This window comes from Lagopus leucura, unplaced genomic scaffold (genome assembly GCF_019238085.1).
Source record: "Lagopus leucura isolate 7727_CA_CO unplaced genomic scaffold, USGS_WTPT01 Super-Scaffold_100002, whole genome shotgun sequence".
Classification (NCBI taxonomy): domain Eukaryota; kingdom Metazoa; phylum Chordata; class Aves; order Galliformes; family Phasianidae; genus Lagopus; species Lagopus leucura.
The window spans coordinates 12,406,814-12,426,954 of NW_024962263.1; the positions used below are offsets into that span (position 1 = coordinate 12,406,814).

A 20,141-nucleotide genomic window follows, 5' to 3' on the forward strand; every position below is an offset into this window, starting at 1 on the left:
ATCCTTCAAAGGTAAACACCTGAACTCCATCATACTCCAGGTAAGCACCTTGGTTTTGCAGCATTCAGAAAAGCCTATGTTAAGCAATGAATTCTGAGTAAGCTACATGAAAGATGACTGCTTTCCACCATTACGTGCTTGTTTTCTTCACACTAGATATGAAAACAAAAATTGCAATATTTATGGTCAAAGAAGAAACAGACTCCCACAGCACTCACAAGAAGTTTGTTTATTCTTTCAAGAACAGCAAAACAAATCACTGTGTTAAGAAACCCTTGGCATCCAGTTTAACGAAGATGCTTAACAAACACAGAATAGGTAAAAACATACAAAGATTGGAAAAAAAAATAAAGCTCTGTCACTTAAATACTTCATAGGCATTTGTTGTTTTTTAAACATTTTTTTTTTTTAAAGACTAATGAACCAGGTGATAGCTAGTATTCCCAGGTGGCACATGTGGTGTTAAGATAAGAATATTCCACGAAAACCTGTAAGATCACTTGTTACAAACAGAACTTTTATTCCTATTCTTGCGTAAGAGCTATCCAGTTACAATAAAACCTCTGTCTAGTGCAGGTGCTTAGTAACTCTTAGAAACAGCTTGCCAAAGCCTCCCTCCATTACCAAAACAGTAAAGAAAGTGAAAGTTAAAAATAAGTGGGGATAGGAAGAAAAATGGGGAGCAGAGCCTAAGATATCTTCCGCTATAGTCAGAAACAAAATCAGCTTCTTTTTTTTAATGTTGCCTTGCTATCTGGTGGCCACAAAAAGCAAGCAAGATACATGACAGGTGGAAGTTCACTGAGCTAGTGGGATGTTCATGTTTCTTGTGCCAGGAAGAAAACAACTCAGGTGCAAAGTGTAAGGCAGCTGTTTTAAGTATTAAAATATTAAGTGTTCTAAGCTGCTGCGTATGTGTAAGCAGCTTTGTTACTCTACGCGAGCCCAAAACGACAACCAGATCAGGGGATTCAGGCACAGTGGAAAGAAGTAATAAGTGCAAAAGAGCAGTTCTACCCTAAAGGAAATCACATCACTGTGTTAATGGCAGTTCTGTCTCTTTAGGGAGAGCAAAATCTGCCACAGAACAAAATACTGGAAGTTTTGTTGTGCCGGATGAAGAAGAGGAAGGGATGATCGGCAGTGAAGTTGGGAACGATCATAGCGCAGCGGAGCAACATCACCCCTGCTGTGGCAGCTGCTGCTTCAGTGCCTTCTTCATTGACCTCCACAAAGGACTTGTGAACCACTTCAGAGAGCGCAAGCTCGTTACCAGAGGAGATTCCTGAGAAGTTCGCTGCCTGTAAGTTAAATGCATCACGCATTCCCATGTTGCTCAGGATGGGTTTCAGATCATAGTTTTCTTCTAGTTTAAACCTGGGTAAAGACAGCCTCACTTCTGTACTGTCCATCATTTCAGGATTAATCCACTCCATCAGCTTCTCATATGTAAGTTCTCTTTCCAGCTTAAAAACAAAAAACATAACCCAATGTTAGATAATTAAAATAAGAATAGTCAAAGTTTTACACTAATCTCTACTTTTGCCTGTGTATGTGTTTACATTACATGTAATATGCATCTTTTCAGGAGCTTACAGGGTCTCAAGCCAGAAGTACAAGTTGTATTTCTTAGTAGAGGCTACTGCTTCAGCTGAGATCAATTCTGTATGTTTTTTGGGGGATGGTAGATACAGTAAAGTTCAGTTTCTAAAATATTATCAGATTGTAAAAACCTTATTTTACATATAGAAAGTAAAAGCACAGGAGAACTGATGACAGGTCCCAGACAAATTGAACCCAGTTCTTCAGCCTTTCAGGATCTTTCAGCTGATGGGCTGGTGACAAAGCCTGCTTACAACACCCTTTAAAGGCAGCATTAGGAAAAAAATGCAAAATTTATTAACCCATTGGCCAGAGCATGATCTGTATCTTATCAACATAACACAAGGGAACTTGGATTATTCTGTGAGCAGTTTCCAAGTAGAAGGGCAGTGACAACCTGTCACATCTTCAGTAAGAAGATCTATGGGTCAAACTGTAGAACTTCTAATAAGGACTTCCTAAGAGCTGCCCCAAATTCCCTCTCATTTGGTGCTCATCATACTATGGCTTCACCATAACTACAGCTAAGCCCTGCTTCTGATGAGTAAGAGGCCTCCTTCAGAGCCTCTTCGTAATGAGGCAGCACACAGCTTGGCTAGTAGTGATAAATGGCATGCCACTTTAGGGGCAGAAACACAAGGAGCATTTCAGTCTGTCTTGAGCATCAGTGATACAATAGCTCTGGAACTGAACTATGAACACATGCACGATAGCAAACTCTCTTTCAAGGCAGGACACAAACTGCCTTTGCACTAAGCTCAACAACTTACCTTTTCCAAGCCAGTAGATTCATCCTTAATTGCATCGGGGAGTAGAACGATCATACTGAGTTCATTACCAACGTAAGGGATCTCAAGGACTTGGGTCTCCAAGTCTCCAATATAGGTCATGTTATATTTACCTTTCCTGAACATCATCTGCACAGGTTTGGTCTCATTCTAAAAACAAGGAGACACCAAGAGTTACTACTGGGCTGGCATGGCAGTCGTAACTGGATGCCTGCTTCACATATTACTTAGGGCTTTTTACTATTTGACTGCACAGAGAACTAAGTACACTGTATAACATAGTATAGCACAGTCACTCTTCTGTAAAGCAAGAGATACGAAGTAAGAATCCCTGAGATTTAATTGGTAATTGCTAGTGTGGAAATATCTGTGAAACTTGCTTTAGGGTAAAGAAGCAAGAATACATATTTGCTCACTTTAGAAGTAGTGACTAGCTCTAAACAGAGTTGGTAATAAGCAGAGCTTATGTTCCTTGCTTTAAATGAATACAAAATAATTTCAACTTTGATATCTTCATTTCACTCCATGTGGTTCTAAGTACTGTGACATAAAGTAATACAAACGCTAGGAAAGTTCTAGCCTCACTTTCAATTGTTAAAAGGCACATGGAGGGATAAATCTTTCACCTTCTTACTATCTGTTTCTCCCCCATCTCTCTCCATTTTTGCATGGAGCATCAGTTACTTTTGTCTACATTACTTTCCTCCTTTTCAGTGGAGCCTAATCCCTTCTTCCCCTTACCTTCACCATTTTTTGTTTTTAGAGGAAAGACTATTGAGACTGAATTTCTGACTCAATTCTATAAATGACTGCCATTGACTGTGAAAACAATGTCAGAAATGATTTTGCAACAGCAATCAGTGACACATAAAAATGATGGATAAGCAAAGGCCACACAGCATGCTAGCATCATCCAGTGAGTCACAACAAAGTGCAGAAGTCACAGATAAAATAGATGTCACAGAATGCTCAGAAGGCTATTAGTGTGCTAAAGTAACTACTCCTGGACAGACTGTGAAATAACTAGTTTAAAACTTCAGGTTGGTACCTTGGATTTTTAATTGCTTATTTGAGTTCTGTAGCCCACTGGTGATTAGTCATTAATAGGATGAAAACAGAAATGTAAGCCACTTAGTTTCGTAAGGAAAGAAGTTTGTGGTTCTCTGCACATCTAACAGTGTGTTACTCGATGAGCCAAGGCAGCATCCCCCAGTCTCACATCTTGGAACTTTTCCCAATAGCTATCTGCATCCCAAAAACTGTGTGTCTGCAAAGAGGAAGGAAAAGGTCTAGGCTGAGACTCATACCTAGAGAAACAGCACTGGATTTGCCTCCTGAGGAGGAAGAGGAAAAAGCTCTAGGCAACAACATAAGCTTGGGCTTTGTGTGACACTTCTGTGGGAAATTGATAATAAACCTCCCTTTCTAACAGGAACAAGTCAGTCCACTGGTTTCTGAAGTGTGAGAGCAATATTACTATTCCCTGCTTGAAAAGTGGTATTAGCAGTTTCAAGCACTCTTGGATATATATACTGAAGTTTGAAATTAGGCACAAGGGCTTCAATTTTGTATAGTGGTTATTTTAAGCAGGTGAGTTCTTAAGCAGCTCACATTACCAGGTGGACACCCAGAGATGGAAAGTGACCTCTAAGGGGCAGCTGTAGCCTATTAATGATAATAAACAAGTCCTCAATTGCCATGCTGTACTTTTCAAAGCAAAAGAAAGTCAAGCATGGAGGCCTACAGAGAAGAGAGATTTTTTTTCTTCCTCTCATTTCATTTCTATCACTGTACTGGTAGAAACACAGCAAAAAGAAAAGCATTCTGACTGAAGATGACTGCTGTGTTCAGACATTTCTGCACACGTGGAAGTTCTGTTCTGTTTTACACTGAAATAGTCAATTTCACCAACTTCTGTGGAACTGGTTATGACTCTCAAACAGCCTAGCAGCTTCATACGAGCATCTTCTGCAGTTCTAAGTTCATGTATCACACCACGTTTCTCAAACACAAACAAGAGGAGTAAAGGAAAAAAGGAGAGAGTGTAAAATAAGTGTGTGATATTAAAGCTTTTAGTAATTATGTGAAACTTAAGGGAAGCTAAATGGAGTGTTCATATTGAGGGGATGGAGTATAGGGAGCTCCATGCAGACTACCTTAGGTACTCTACTTGAACAGTTTTTTTTCTTCTATGTTACAAAGAGCTTCATTGTCAGCACATTAACATATCATACCTTGTTAATTTTAAATGGCATTTCAGTTGTGCACTCTTTGTCAAACTTCTGTTCCCAGTTGCCTTTGAAATAGATGGCATTCACCAACACAAGTCTGGTCATTGAATTAATAATTCCCTCTGACAACAGTTTTTGAATTTTACCTTTAGGAAACACAAATTGAACAGTGGTACATAAGCAACTGTTGTAATACTGAGTATCTAATATGTATTAATGATAGATTAGATAAGGGAATTATGTTCCAACCAGAGACGGATCTCAATGGGTGAGGTTTTTGTTTGTTTTAAAAATGACAGTATTACACCTTGACAGAGCTGTTTATGCAAGCCCTGGCTGACATTAAAGACAGCAGGGAGTTCTGCAGAACACTCACCTTCAGTCTTCTTTTCCACCCAGCCATTTATTTGCCTTCTGGAATCCTCTGCAGCATTTTTGAAGTCAGCCTGTTCTAGCCCAGCGTGGTAGAATTTCTGACTCGATTCTATAAATGACTGCCAGAAATGTTTAAAACAGCTTTTTAGCAATATATTTTATTGACATTCAGCCACAGATGTTAAGTACACTGAGAAAAATCTATTTCCTCTCTTCCTTCAGCTTCACATAAAGCCATTCAGGTTTCATCTGACATGTTTTTATCAGTTGTTTTATCACTTATTTGAGCTAGGAATTATCTTCCCCTTTACGTTATTAAGTCAAATGGCTTCTTTAATATACCAGAACATTCTACAGTACTCAACTGAGAAATGATTGTTTGGGTTGTTTTCTTTTTGCTTGAATGAGAGAACATACAATGTTATAAGCTTGTCCCTATATAAACTTCATTGCTAAAACTCCCAGGCTAACAGAAAATTTTTAGATTGGAGGAAAAACAATTTGTTTTATTATAGTGAGAATATATAGTGAGTTTAATATAGGGACATCTTATTCACAGATGAAACATTTAGAGTATAATCCACATAATTTTAATCTAGCAGTGGAATGAAACCAGCATTTTTATTAAAAACAGACTATAAATTAGTAATAACAACAAGAGAGCACCATAGTGACAGTGTAACAGCATCTGTTTTCCTGCAGGACTTCTTAGACATACAACTCTGTAACACTCTCAAAAACAAATTAGATCCATACCTCTACAACTAGGAAAGCATCTAAAGAAACATGAATAACAGTACTTATGACCCTTATAAGTGTATACACACTTATATGGAAAATATAAAGAGTCACATACTCCTCTCAGCACGTTCTCTGGATTACTTGATTAACAGAAAAGAAACTACAAAGTTCTACCCATGCTAGATAGCAGTAGCAGTTATTGTTCATCATAGTTACAGGTTATCAAAGGCAAGGAGATTTGTCAATCATTTGATCCTAGAAGCCACCAAAATGGATCATGAAACCCCAAAGATTCGGAGTCTGATGAATTTCACGTTTTTGCACCAGTTGTGCATTCATATAATTAGCTTATATATAAAGTAGCTTCTCCATTCAGTTAACATCCTGCCTTTTGCATAGACTGTCAGGTTGGTAGGTCTCAGCCTAGAAAAATTTGGAAAGTAAAACCCAAAGCCTTTATCTAAACTTCAGGGGAAATAGCTAGCAAGTACATTATACCTCACAACACTCAAATTTAATGTTTACTTACTGAGAGAAACTCAAATGTCTTTTCTCCATAAAGTCGATTAGCAGTTCTGAGGATGTATTTGGTCTCAGGGTTGTTAATTTCAGAGAGAAGCGATTGGTACCCATTGTGAGCATCCTCAGCTTTGTTCAAAGAAAGCACCTGCAGAGAGACAAATACCTTCTGTGGAGTCTATGTCATCTCTGACATACTTGCTTCAGCACAATTGTTTTGTTTTTAAATGAGTTTTGGGCTTAAAATCTGAGACTTGAAGCCAGCGGATTTTTCATTGCACAAGTCACATACAGTGCACCCAGACTGATGTTGTATGAGTAAGAAATTATGTTGCCGAAAAATGAGTCTATCTTCATTCTGTCCAAGTGTTAGAGGATCACAGAATGGTTGAGATTGGAAAGGAGCTACGAAGGTTACCTGGTTTACCCCCCTGCTAAGGAATCTGTCTAGCTTCCAAAGAAGTCTGAGTGCAGACACATTCTGCCCTTTTCTTAATGCTGCACAAGGTAGTTCTTAGAGAACTTAGGCTTTATGATCTCCGCCCTACCAAGCCTAGGAAAACTCAGTTAAAATCCAGAAACAAAGGAGCCTGAAGTTAAAACAAACAAACAAAAACTCCACATAATTTTTCACATTGATTATAATCGCACCAAAGGATCTTATTTAATACCTTAGATGCAAATCTGATCCTTCAAGTGATAACAGGAAATACACTGCTGGAGCTGATGTTAACACAGGCAAACATTTAAATTCCCATTAAAACAACATTTCAGCTTCATCCTCATTCTTCCTCTTGACTACTACCACAGGTACAAATGAAAAAGTATTGATGATCTATTCCAAATTACAACACCAGAAAGAGAGAGGCAGGCAGCACCTTAGTGAACACAGAATAAAGTGCACTACACTTAATGATAGATTTGACCCTACCCTGTTACAACAGGCCCACCACTATACTCCCAAACTGCTCTCCAGGTCACTTAATTACAAATTTACATTATGAATTTTACTTTTCATTGGCCATGCAGCTTTGCCTTGCTCTGAATCTTTGCTGGGGTACTCACTGAACTTCAGAGCAATGTTCTTAGCTCTGTATCACTTCTTTCTTCTGGAAGTTCCAGGATTAAGACTACAGGTTGTGAAAACATAAACTAGTACACTGAATGAGCAACTGGTTGGTTTTGTTTGTTTGTTTGTTTCTCGAAATCTCGGACTGTTTAATGTGACATGCTTATATGTTGGATTTTCTTTCCCTTGATTATCTGGCTACATTTTTGAAGTATGCATAGTGTGACATTAAGCCCAAAAACATAATAGAAAAAATTTTCTCTTATTGGAGATTCATCTCTGGCTCTACAAATACAAATATAGAAGTAAAAAAAAAAAAAAAAAAAAGAATCCCAACTGCCTCTTAATGACATAAAAGGAAGATCTCCATATCACAAACAAAAACCCAAACATCCCAAAACCCAGGAATCTCTTGATTTCACACTGCAGGAAGTCCTCCTGTACATAAATTCCGTAGAAACAGGTTCTGCTTATGTACATACTTCAGGAAGATTTCTGACCTCTGAGGCCAGACTGACTGTAACAATTTAGCAATTAGAGGTCACAGATTGCAACACAAATCTCAGATCTGCAGTTAATATATTATCAAATAGATGATATATGCATCAAATCCAATACATTAAGTTTGGATACATACCTTTGCTATTTGGGATTCAGTGTTACCTTTCGAACCCAACAAAATCATAGACAAAGCAGAAGAAATACTAAAAGGAGAAAAGAACAGATTCTTTGTGTTGTTTTTCTCACGCAGCTCTCTTAAGAGGTCGAGAGCAAAAGTGGAAACAGCTGTACTGAGGCTATCCATCATTCAAAGCCTATGAGAGAAAAAAAAACAAGATTGGCTTAAATTTATTTGATCACAAACTGACAAACTACTTCTTTTACATTTCACAATATAAACCATATAGCAAATATCTTGATTTGGGTAGAAAGTTATGAAAAACTGGTTTGGTGGAATAAATATTTTAAATTCCATACAATATACTTGAGACAGTTAATGTTTTTATGTTTTAAAAATATATATGTAGCAAGAGCAATTCCCATTGGCACAGAAACAGATAATTATCAAGGTAAGAAAAGACCACTAAGATCATCTAATCCAAATGTCAACCTATTCCCACCACGTCTGCTAACCCATATGCTTAAGTGCCCTATCTAGACATTTCGTAAACACGTCCAGAGACATGACTCCACCACTTTCCTGGGCAGCCTGTTTTCAGTGCCTCACCACTCTGAGCAGTTTTCCATAACATCCCACCTGAACCTCCTCTGGCACAACTTGAAACCACCCTCTCTCATCCTATTGCTGCTACCTGAAGAAGAGGCCAAGCCCCATCTTACTACAACCTCCTTTCAGATCACTGTAAGAGTGGTAAGATCTCCCCTGAGCCACCTCTTCTCCAGGCTGCACCATCCCAGCTCCCTTAGCCACTCATTGTAAGACTTGTGCTCCACACCCTCCACAGCTTCATCGTCGTCCTCTGGACACACTCCGGGGCCTCAGTGTCTTTCTGGTAGTGAGAAAAGTCATTGGTCTTCTTCAAGCAATAAATAATACTACATCTTTTGAGATGAGCACACTATGATATGACAGAACAAGTCTCCTTTGACTCCACAAAGACAATTACTTGCCTTACAGGAAAACCGAAGCAGAAAGGCATCTGAATTGTAGAATTACAAACTCACCTTCTCAAAGTCTGCGTATCTTCAGTATTCCCTTCAAGCTTGCTTCTTCACTAGTGTTCTAGACCTAGCAGCCAGTCTGCCAGAAACCAACTGAATGAGTCGATCTATAGGATTCAAATGAAATTTATCTGGTCAGCATGACAGATTACTGCAGTTTCCTGCTGTGGTACAAAATCAAAGTCCTCTGCAGTTTGCCTTTTATTGTCTACATCATGGAAACAGATTAGTAAACTATTTACTTGGAACTTCATGGCACATACATAGCTCAGTGCTTGTCAGACTTCACATACGTCAGCCGAGCAGGTAGCTAACTAGCCCAAAGTTACGCTACACACCTGCAGGAAGGTGCAATGAGTGCCAGAAAGCAGAGTAAATTACAGATAAGTGCCAGCTGACATTGCAGGATATCAGCTAGCAATAAAGATGGTGGTGTTTTTTTTTTTCCCCCTAAGGCAGTGCCTGGTGTTGGTACGTTGCTATAAAACAGAGCCAACACCTACTTTGTATTAATGATTCATGGCCTCAAACAAGAGGTAGCAGCAAGTTTCCGCAGGCATGTTTCCCCTAAGACAAATTCTCGGCAGGAGCTTCGCTACGTTCAACAGCTGCAGCTGTACTCGTTTTTCCCTCTCCCCGTAACCATAAAAACACCGACAAAAAGAAAACTCGGACTGAAACAGTCCTCCCGTTCTGCCTGAAGCAGGAGCAATTTAACGCCGAGCACCTTACAGCGCTAATAAGGCTGGGCGCAGCTCAACTGCCCGCGCTCTCCCTGCGGCTCAGGAGCAGGCTGAAGCTCGCACCTCTCCATCGATTTACGCCTGTTTGCCACAAAACCCAGAGACAGGGCTGGATGACAGGGCTGTGGAGCACTGCGACATCCCTTCCGCCGCCAGCACTCGGCCAACGCCCGGCAGCCTGGCACGCTGAAACCGCTCGGAGCGCCGCCGCGAGGGGAACGCCGCCGCCTCCCCTCAAAAAACCAACGCGTGCTTCCCGCAGAAAACGACAGCGCAGACGCTCCGCACTCACCCAACCGAGCACAAACGTTGCCCCGACCTCTGCCCCGCCCTTCTCCCGGAAGTTTTTGCCCAACCACGGGCCGCCTATCGTAGGGGAGCGGGTTGGAGTTGAGCTACGGACGGCGGCCCTGAGCCCTTCCCTGCGGCGGTGGGAGGCGGCCATCTTGGCTCGGAGCCGTTCGTGCCTTCGTGGTGCTCGCCTCGCTGCCTGCTGCCTGATTTCCCCTTCTGCCTCCCCCTCCTGGTAGAGCCGACAGAAAGCACCACTAAGCTGCGAGGGGTCGTTTATTAGCAGTACTGCTAAGTTTGAAGCAGGCGCTGCTTTGTGTAAAGTCAGCAGCGTGGGTCAGGCTCTTCTGCCACACCTGTGACAGTGAGAGGAAGCAGCCCGCGTGGAGCGTGTCCTTGTTATTTCTTCGGGGCAGTCAGTGGAATGGAGGTGAACTGGTGAAGGCTTCAGCTTTGGCTGTGTTTGCCTCTGTAACGCAGAGAGCCAGTGAAAAGCTAAAGAGGAGCAGGGGCTAATTGTGGCAGGGTGGAAGTGTGAAGATGCATCTGAATCAGGTGCTCTGCTTGTGCGAGTGAATGTGGGCACGGCTGTAGCTATCTGGAGTAGCTGAAGCTTTGCCTCAGGCTGTGGAATATGCACAGAAAGAGTGCAGGTCTCAGTCCCCTCAGCTGCAGCAGTATGGAGCTCTGCCCCTGAGCTGGCAAGCCAGCATCTCTTGCTCTGTAGAGCAGGGAGTAACTCTAAGGTGAGCAGAGTCTGCCAAAGAAGAGGATGGTTTTGGATTTGTTGTGTCTGATGAAGAAGAGAAAAGGGTGGTTGGCTTTAAAAGTTACTCTAGGTGTTCTTGACCTCATCACCAGGACACCTGTGGCAGCTGCTGCCTCAGTACCTTCTTCACTGACCTCCACAAAAGCTTTGTGAATAACTTTTGATATGAAGAGATCCTTCTTTGCTGACATCCTTGTGAAATCAGCCTGAACAGGGTCAAAAGCATTTTGGATCCCCATGTTGCTCAAAGTGGACGTAAGGTCATAATTTTCTTCCATCTTCAGCTTGGGCAGGTAGAGTTCAACTTCGACTTTCATCATCATGGCTGAGTTTGACCATTCAGCTAATTTTTCGTGGGTCAGCTCTCTTTCTACCTGCAATGAATTTTAGAAGAATACAGTTATGATACAACAGGAAAAAATAAGGCATGCACATTGGTGTCTAATGCTCTATATTTAAAAGGTCCAACTACCAGCTGTGGGTGCAGCTGAATATCCACTAGGACATGGTCCTGCATAGTGCTGAGTGACCTATACTCCTATCTGTTTCCTTAAATGCAGTGAGGTGTAGAGTGAACCTTCCGAATAATCCATTATTTTGAAAGCAGATATGAGAAGTATTGCTTTTATGCAGTGTCCAGCTTAACCATATTAGTAAGTGCGTGGTATGTGTGAATATATAAGGTATTTCTCTTAGTAGCGCTAAGTGGAATGCGTGGAACCTCAAGAACAAATAAAAAGATGTTTGCCTGATGTATTTAGATTCAGAAGCTAATCTCAGCATGATCATGAGTGGCTGTTCGTACCTCATGGGTCAAGGTAGTCAACACAGAATTTGAGAAGCAGCATTACAAAATATAAGGTGGAAATCCGGACTGCAGATGACATAAAATTGATGAGTAGAGCTCTCAGAAGATTAATTCTCCTAGAATTGGTTCTTGCTTTCATTATTCTGCTGTTCTGGAGGTAGAAAAGGAGGCACCAAATATGCTGAGGGAGTATACTTTTTTAGATGTGTCGTCAGGTAGATTAATATGTTTGCATCATTAACATGACCCGAAACCTAGACTGAGAAGTCATTGTGTCATTTGAAGTTCATTCTTCCTCACTGTTTTCATTGATTTCTGTTGGTGCTTTGTAGTGCATGTGATGCAGTATGTCAGTTTTACCTGCTCCAGCCCAGTAGTGTTATCACTGATGTCATCTGGTAGGAGTATGAACATGCTGACTTCATTTTCCACATACGGCAGCTCAATAATTTTGAATTTCATTGTTTGTTCATGGAGCATCAAAAATGTATCTCTCAGAAACATCATCTGTGCTGGTTTAGTCTTGGTCTGTGAAATGATTCAGATGTTTAAAAAAAAAAAGAAAAAAAGAAAGAAAAAAGAAAAAGTTGTACTTTTTTCCGTAAGGTGAATGGTAAAGAATACTTGCTTTGCTGAACTGAAGGCAAAAAAATTGTAAACAAGTGTAAGACTCAGCATCGTTTGAATACTTCTCCAGTGCCATTTCTCCTGTTTTAAAGTCACAGAGATCTTCCAAAAAAAAAAAAAAAAAAAAAAAAAAAAGGGCATGGACACTACCTGATAACGTAATTACATGCAATGTATTTTCACTCTTTTGATAGAGTTAGCTTTGATAGGCAAGTAACTACTTTGTATGTTTCAAGTTTTTCCCAAAACTTTATCTTTCTCGAGTGAATGTGTTGATTGGGAGGAAAAAAAATCCAGACTTTCATTCTCTGGATGTCATCAGCCCTTTTGCATACTTCCAGACAGTGCTGATTGATTGAATTTACCTATGAACCATATTTGCTGTGACTGCTGCTAGCTTTTTCTCTTTCCCAAACTGTAGAAGTTTGGATTACTAAAAGAAATTATATTACACAATAATCTTCTGAACTGTTATGCTGTATTATGTTCAGAGACCAGTGATGTATCCACTCTCTCTTTTCCATTGTTACACAAGTGCAAAAGCTTATCTGTTAGCAGGCTTTGCTATCAGCCACCCTGTGAATGAAACCCTTTCTGTGCACCACGTTCGATTACAGGTCCTAAAACTGCACATGTAGCGTAGTAGGTTTCAGATAACACAACCACAGTATCGACACAGTTGCTTGACATCACCAGGCATACAGAAGGTGTTTGCACTCATAATCTATGTCAAACAAGGTAAGTGTTTCGATTGGAAATTCTTTCTGCTCACCTTTGACACAAGCCAAAAATATGCATGCTGTCAGCTACTGGGAATTGTCCGAGCACAATCACTGAAATACTGTAAGCTTGGTTGTGCCCACAGTGCGTGATGAACACATCATCCGTGTGCACCTGGCTAGAATGACAAACCCTCTTGGAAATTCCCCGTGAGGGAATTCGCAATGGGCAGGGTATTTGGAAAGAACATAGAGTTTAGATTAGTTGAGCTCAGATTATACAGCCTCTGTCTGAAAAGCATGAGAAGAGACCTAGGTGTCCAAGTACTGCTCTCAGAAGTAACTGAATTTCTTCTGAAAATGGTATCTCAGTACTTAGAGAAATCTCGTCTTGTCCTTAAGCTGCTTAACCATGGTGTTTTCAATTATTTTGGTTCCAAGAAGTTACTAACTTACCTGAAAATCCATTCTTGTGCATCTGTGTAAGTGAGACTGTTGATTTATTTTCAGTGTTGCTGTTCTCAGAGTTTATACCATCTGCTTCTACTATGAGTGCTGTTGCAGTGGCGTATGAAATGCGCATGAAATATTTAGGGAATTCTTGTTCAGCAATAATAGACATTTTAAAGGAATTTACCTTGCTTAATCTGAAGGGCATCTCAGATGTATTTTTTTTCAGAAATCTCTTTTCCCAGTTTCCTTTGAAGTAAATAGCATTTACTAAGACCAATATAGTATGAGAATCAAGAGATCCTGCAGGTAGCAGATTCTGGATCTTCCCTTAAAAATCAATCAAATAGAACTGTTAATTCAGTATGACTGCACGACTCACCAGTTTCAGATGTGCTTTCTCTGTGCCTAGCTATCTAGCAAAAGTGTTTGCACTGAGATTTTTCCCCTGTACATTTTTCATGGTGTACGTATATAAAAGGCTTTTGAAGCATCACTATTTTTAAAAACATTTATTTCAGTTTTAGTAGTAAAAGATGTTAAGTGTGTTAAGCTTTTGTGAAGAAGAGCTTCTGTGAAGTTAGCTGCAACCAGTTGAAGCTTGCAGAAATAAACTTCATTAATCAGAGTGGACTCATCCAGTATCTACTTTTGCTTCCTTGTGAACAGAAATAATTCAGAAGAGAATATGATGTGAAGAGTCAAGGGAAAGGCTTTGCAAGGGGCAACAGTTAGTTTTGGAGGTAGGCATCCTTCGAGACATTTAACTGCAATTTATTCATCATTTCCCCCCAGTTTCTACCCTTTATGGATCCTTTACTGCAAGAGCAATTCACGTGGAAACGCAAATGATTTTGAAGTCAGAGAAGAAAAAGCTGTAAAAGCAATACTTACTCTCAGTTTCGTTTTCAACCCAGGAATTGATCTGTGCTCTGGCTTGTTCCACATCTGTCTTAAAGTTCACAGCTTGTGGCTTTGCTTGGTAGTATTTTGTGATGAGTTCTAAAAATTTCTGAACGATAGAAATGGAAAATGTGTGCGTATATAGTTAAATTTAAGCACAAAAATAGTAAAAAAGATAATTTCAACAGATTATGCAATCTACTAATAGAGACTTGAAGAAAATGTAATTCATCTGAAACTAGATAACTCTTAAAATAAATTCTGATACTTTCTATGATGATGGCCACTGAAATGATCAGAGGGCTGGAGCACCTCTCCTATGAAGAAAGGTTGAGGGAACTGGGCTTGTTTAGCTTGGAGAAGAGAAGGCTCTGGGGAGACCTCATTGTGGCCTTCCAGTACTTGAAGGGAGCGTATAAGCAGGAGGGGGAACAGCTGTTTACAAGGTTGGACTGTGATAGGACGAAGGGGAATGGTTTTAAACTGAGACAGGAGGTTTAGGTTAGATTTTAGGGGAAAGTTTTTCACAAAGAGGGTGGTGATGCACTGGAACAGGTTGCCCAGAGAGGCTGTGGATGCCCCATCCCTGGAGGCATTCAAGGCCAGGCTGGATGTGGCTCTGGGCAGCCTGGTCTGGTGGTTGGCAATCCTGCATGTAGCAGGGGGTTGAAACTAGATGATCTTTGTGGTCATTTTCAACCCAGGCCATTCTATGATTATGATTCTATATTAAATAATAAGCAAGGACTGCTCAAAGTTCAGTATTTGTGTTTCACAGAAAACAGTACTTCAAATTTTTGTGTTTTAAATCCAGTGTGCAAATTTGAAATTTTGAGATCCCATGAAATAAACATTCTACACTTTAAAAAAAAAAAATTTTTTTGATTTCTCAGAAGAACTTGAAGTGTATGTGTGTATTATGTTTTATGATATTCAGTACAAGAGGAAGAATAGCCTCACATACACTTAAACAATGTTCTAAGATTTGCTTCAGTCAAGGAAGCTGCCAAGAGTTTGTGAGGTCAATAGAGGGTCAGACATAAAGGGAATGTGATGGTAGAATAAACTAGAACTGACTTTTACACTGCTGTCTTCTGTGAAGTTGTTCATGGAAATTCCCAGCAGGAAATTCCTTGATTAGTCTTAAACCATAGTTACACAAAATTATGTAGAATGTGAGCAATGAGCATTCAGTAGGACTGATTTAATTTAATGACTGAGTAATTACTCAGGAGACTAAAACTACCTCCAAGATGAAAGAACGGTAACCTCATTTAACAGTACCTTCCAAGAAACTGGAAGGTGATTAACACAATGTCATTTCTTAAAAAGATTTCAAAGATACAGGGAATTACAAACTCATGAGTCTGCTCAGGGCAAATGAATAAGCGGGCCTACTGGGCACGTAGATGAGCGTGGTGTATTGAAACAGCATTCTGTAATAGGAAGTCCTACATCACAAATCTTTGGGAGGTTTTTGAAGGTGACAAGAAGCCTACAAATGACAAGGTCAAACCACTACAGCCAATTTGGATTACCAAAAGGCATTTTGGAAGACTTCTCACCAAAGGCTTTTGAGGAAGCTGAGTATCCATGGGACCGCAGAGAAAGGTCTTGTTTAAAAGGCTGGAAACTAAGAGGAGGAGGAAAGAGATTCCTGTAGTTCAGCTGTAGAACTCTTACAGTTCTAAAGGCTGCAGTAGATTTAAAAGGCAGAACATTTGGAAAATTGTGATTGTCAGATATATATTTCAAATGCTCTTTTTGTAAAAATATTCTTAAGCAGAAATGTTCAACTCACAGGCAGTAATGGGTAGGTCTTGTCCTCAAACAGTTGGTTAGCGCTTTTCAGTAAGTAAGTGTTTCTAGGTCTGTTGATGGCAGAAAGGAATTCTTTGAAGCCAGAGTGGATGTTTTCAGTTTCCTCATACTCAGCACCCTTGGAAAGAGGCACCAATTAGTACGGAAATATTTATGTCTGAAGCGTTACGCCTTCTGTGGTTATTTAAAATCCCCAGATCATTTCAATTTAGAAGGTGTGTGCAGGGATGGAGCTCGTCGTAGGCTGTCTGTCACTTTTGCAGCACTGTGCATAACTGGATAAAATGTTTTATGCCTCTGGGGTTATGATTTCATTCTGCGGAGCTGCTTACACCTTTGAGGACACCAGCTGTCCTCACGTGGTGCACCCAGGATGTTGGGTCATCTCATTTCAGTCACACTCAAGCCTAATTTTGGTTATTACAAAAATCATTAAGGCAGCATTGCAGCTTTTGAGGAGCTACTCTGTTCAGACAGGCACTAATGTCAGGAAGTGGAGTTGATTCGGATTTTCTGTTTGATGTGAATTTTGCTGTTGCTGTTTGGAATTTGGAAGGAACCTGTCCAGAATGTGGGTATTGATGGTTTTAGAGCAGGATCTTTCTTGTCAGCTGTGGCTTTGGTACTATGGGGGTAAGCTGCTTGTCCCCTGCTCCCTATGAGCCAATTCAGTATAATTGCCTGCTCTGTGGCAAATACCATGCACTACATGTGAGGCACTGAGATTGTTTGCTGCTGGTGCGTAGGGACTTGTCATAAGATTGGTGAGAAGGCATTCCTTGCTCTGGTATTTTTTCACGCTAGCTGAGATACAGGCTTCCAGAAAGAACATGTGGGGAAGAAATTGGTAGTCAGAGAACAGAACAGTAGATAGGTTTTGCAAGGCAATGGGAACATAGTGAAGAGGTCATGGAGAGAAGTGTCTGGAGGACTTCACCAGGCAGACCTTACTACAACTTACAAAGGCAGTGAATAGCTAAAATGAACGTGGACATAACGATTTATCTTGAACATTAATCCAGATGGAGAATGGTGTAACTGCTCCTTTTTATTTCCAGTTTTTCTAACTTGGTTTCTTTGAGCTCTCCTTTAATTTCTGTGCTAAAGAAACGCAGCTTGTTTGAGTTTACAGACTTTTGAAGCTTAAGGAGTCCGTTTGAAGACCAAAAAAAGTTCTGTGCAGTTCATCTTGCTGTCAAGTCTTTGTGGAGCTGATGAGCAAGGGTGAATCTGTGTGTGTTAGCTGAGAGGGGAATTTTGTTTGTCTGATGTGTGATGCATGGCAGAGTTGGAACAGAGTGTAGGAGGGCAGGAGTGGAGTCAGATGTGAAGGCAATGGCTGTTTTACAGTCCGGAAAAAAAAATAATCCTGAAGTTAGTAGGAATATTAGTTATTCCTATTGCCATAGACCAACTAAAAGCAAGTAACAAATGTGAAAGTCAGTCAGTGTCTCTGTTCTGCTTTGAAGTTCTGAGTTTGTGAGTTTTGCAGCAATATTACCTGCTTGTTCACATTTTTTATGTATAGTTCTTACTGAAATAGGACAGTGGGTATAGACAAATTTTAGAAGGTTAAGGCAGTGATGCTGAGCTATCCCATTCTCAGAGACTTGTTTCTGTGAGTCTTGTCGAAATAAATACCATGTCTCTTTTCTTTGGTCTCCCCAGAGAAGGTGCTGTCCTCTCAGAAGGGCTTTCTTCTCTTGCAGTCTGGTTAAAATGAAGAACCTGTGGCAGTGATAGATTTTCCTAAGAACGGTTTGTTCTGTGAAGATATAAGTGCTCTAGTGTTATGTAATGATGTTAGTTTTCTACTTAGGATAATTTAGCGATTGTACCCTATAATTCTTTTAAAGTTATAGAGAACAAGACCTTACTCCAGACTTAGATTCTACAACCATACCATAATTATATAAATTTTAGTCATATTCACTACTTAACAACATATCAATATGATTGCTCAGACATGGATTTATTTGGAAAAATGGTCAAGTCATGCTTAGCAATGTGAGATTTGTTTTCAGATCATTGTCAGTCAGAACAAACAACACAGTGTGATTCAGAGTCTTACTATTGGGGCACCAATGTACAACTCAAGTACATTGCACAGAGAAATGCTTATGTGAATGCATATAATCTAGGAGTACAACACTGAAATTTTTGCAAAAGTCATAAGTGGTATCATATTTTCATTTCTAGTATACCCCCATTATTCACAGAATAACAGAATGGCTTGGGTCGAAAGGGACCCCAAGGATCATCAAGCTCCAACCCCCCTACCATAGGCAGGGCCACCAACCTCCACATGTAATACTAGACCAGGCTGCCCAGGGCTCCATCCAACCTGGCCTTGAACACCTCCAGGGAAGGGGCACAGCCTCACTGGGCAGCCTGTTCCAGCACCTCACCACTCTCTATGAAGAACTTCCCCCTGATATCCAGTCGAAACCATTCCTTCTTCAAGGGTGTATTGTCTTATTTATGGACTAACCATGTCACAAGCAAAGAAAGATGTTGCTGCTGTGCAGCCAAGCTTGGGTTAAAGCTTACTAACTGGGTGTGGAGAATGAGAATGTCTCTAATGTCAGTGACTTCACTCTGCCAGACTGCTGTGCCAACTGTAAGTGTAAGCTGAATGTAGAGGTAGTAGCAGACAAGGGAGCTCTTGGAAGTAAATTGGAAGGACAGTGCCCTGCAGGTCTGCACGCAGTTTCTTGCAGCCAACATGATAACAAATCACTGTTCTCTCATGTTACTCCTTTTTGTTCTGTGTAGGCAGGTGAATAATGCATGTCATGTGGGAGCCAGCTTTAAGGTGATACACTGCTGATTTCAGAGCTTACCTTTGCTAACTGCATTGCTGTGTCACCTTTTGCACCTAGATGGACCATAGCGAGAGCAGTTGCAATACTCCAAGGAGCAAAGAAAATGTTTTGTCCTTTGGATGTTTCATCCAGCTTTCTGTAAAGGTCCACGGTGAAGCTGTTGGTTGATGCTGAGAAGGGCTCCATCGGTACAGCCTGAGTCAGATGATGAGCAGAGAAGGGTGATGACTGCTTCTTCATATTTAAAAAAACGGGAAATTGCTGGTGGGAAATTGCCTGCACCCTTGTAAACACACTGTTGGGATGGCCCTATCATGGCCAAAATGCCAAGTACAGTCAGATAGCAAGTCTCTTTAAGACCTGCGCTATTTCTCCCTTTCCAATCACTCTCAAATGTTTATATTCTTATTTCAGCTCTTTTCACTTACTCATCATCAGATAAACACTATTTTAGTTAGGAATGTTTTCACAAACCAAAATTGTTTTTAAAAAGCATTTACTGAAGTTTCACAGAATTATTCTTGCATTCTGTGGGAGTGAAATAGAAATATTTCCCACTGTGCTGCTCTGAGCTTTTATTCCTGTTTCCTTAAACTTCATTCTTTTCTGCTGAAAGAAGTATTGTGAATTGATGCCATTTGTCACATGCTTTAGAAGGCTGGTGGAGATCTGTAGATTGTTATTTGATCTTTGTGAACATAGGCCTACATTTGTCAACTGTAGCTAGATTTGTTAATGACTGTTCTTCAAGTCAACTCTTGTGTCTTACATACAACTCCAAACAGTTCCCATTTTAAGCAGCAGCTCTGCTCTGGTTTCATATGCTGGTTTATGAGAACCTGCAGATTTCCGCTTCTCTTTCTGCTTCTGTCATTATGGAACAAAATCAAAGATAGTAACAAGAACATAGAAGCCTCACGGTTGATGTAGTTTTTCATACCTGGATCCAGAACAGACCCATGGTTCTAACTAACATATTTTTGATGGATTAGTACTGTTGACAAATATTAGGATAAATTCAGAAATTTCCACTGTCAGTGCAGGATTGCACCGAGTGAAAGACTAAGCATTAGGTCAGTGTAAATGACTGGAATTTTCATTCCTGCTTCACTCACAATTTGCATGCTTAAATCACAAGCAGCAAGCAGCAGTCCCCAAAACCAGCTGCTGTTCAGTC

At 40.4% G+C, this 20,141-nt stretch overlaps 2 protein-coding genes across 4 annotated transcripts; both read right to left on the reverse strand.

Moving 5' to 3' along the window:
* Window positions 1-229: 229 nt before the first annotated feature.
* Window positions 230-10,204, reverse strand: LOC122179402 (serpin B6-like). 3 transcript variants are annotated; one of them, XM_042870244.1, is made up of 8 exons: window positions 10,044-10,204; window positions 9,012-9,115; window positions 7,963-8,140; window positions 6,267-6,404; window positions 4,998-5,115; window positions 4,625-4,767; window positions 2,373-2,540; window positions 230-1,466 (listed from the first exon to the last, which is right to left on the reverse strand). In XM_042870244.1, the coding sequence occupies exons 3-8, from the start codon at window positions 8,131-8,133 to the stop codon at window positions 1,062-1,064; spliced, it is 1,143 nt and encodes a 380-aa protein (XP_042726178.1). In that variant the 5' UTR covers window positions 8,134-8,140; window positions 9,012-9,115; window positions 10,044-10,204; the 3' UTR covers window positions 230-1,061. The 3 variants fall into 3 exon arrangements, with proteins under 3 accessions (XP_042726178.1, XP_042726179.1, XP_042726180.1); XM_042870245.1 differs by lacking the exon at window positions 10,044-10,204 and adding an exon at window positions 9,815-9,933; XM_042870246.1 differs by lacking the exon at window positions 10,044-10,204 and adding an exon at window positions 9,512-9,625.
* A 579-nt stretch (window positions 10,205-10,783) lies between these two features.
* Window positions 10,784-19,189, reverse strand: LOC122179405 (heterochromatin-associated protein MENT-like). Its single transcript, XM_042870252.1, has 7 exons — window positions 18,983-19,189; window positions 17,781-17,867; window positions 16,120-16,257; window positions 14,310-14,427; window positions 13,603-13,745; window positions 11,980-12,147; window positions 10,784-11,185 (listed from the first exon to the last, which is right to left on the reverse strand). The coding sequence occupies exons 1-7, from the start codon at window positions 19,148-19,150 to the stop codon at window positions 10,784-10,786; spliced, it is 1,224 nt and encodes a 407-aa protein (XP_042726186.1). The 5' UTR covers window positions 19,151-19,189.
* Between the last annotated feature and the right edge of the window lie 952 nt (window positions 19,190-20,141).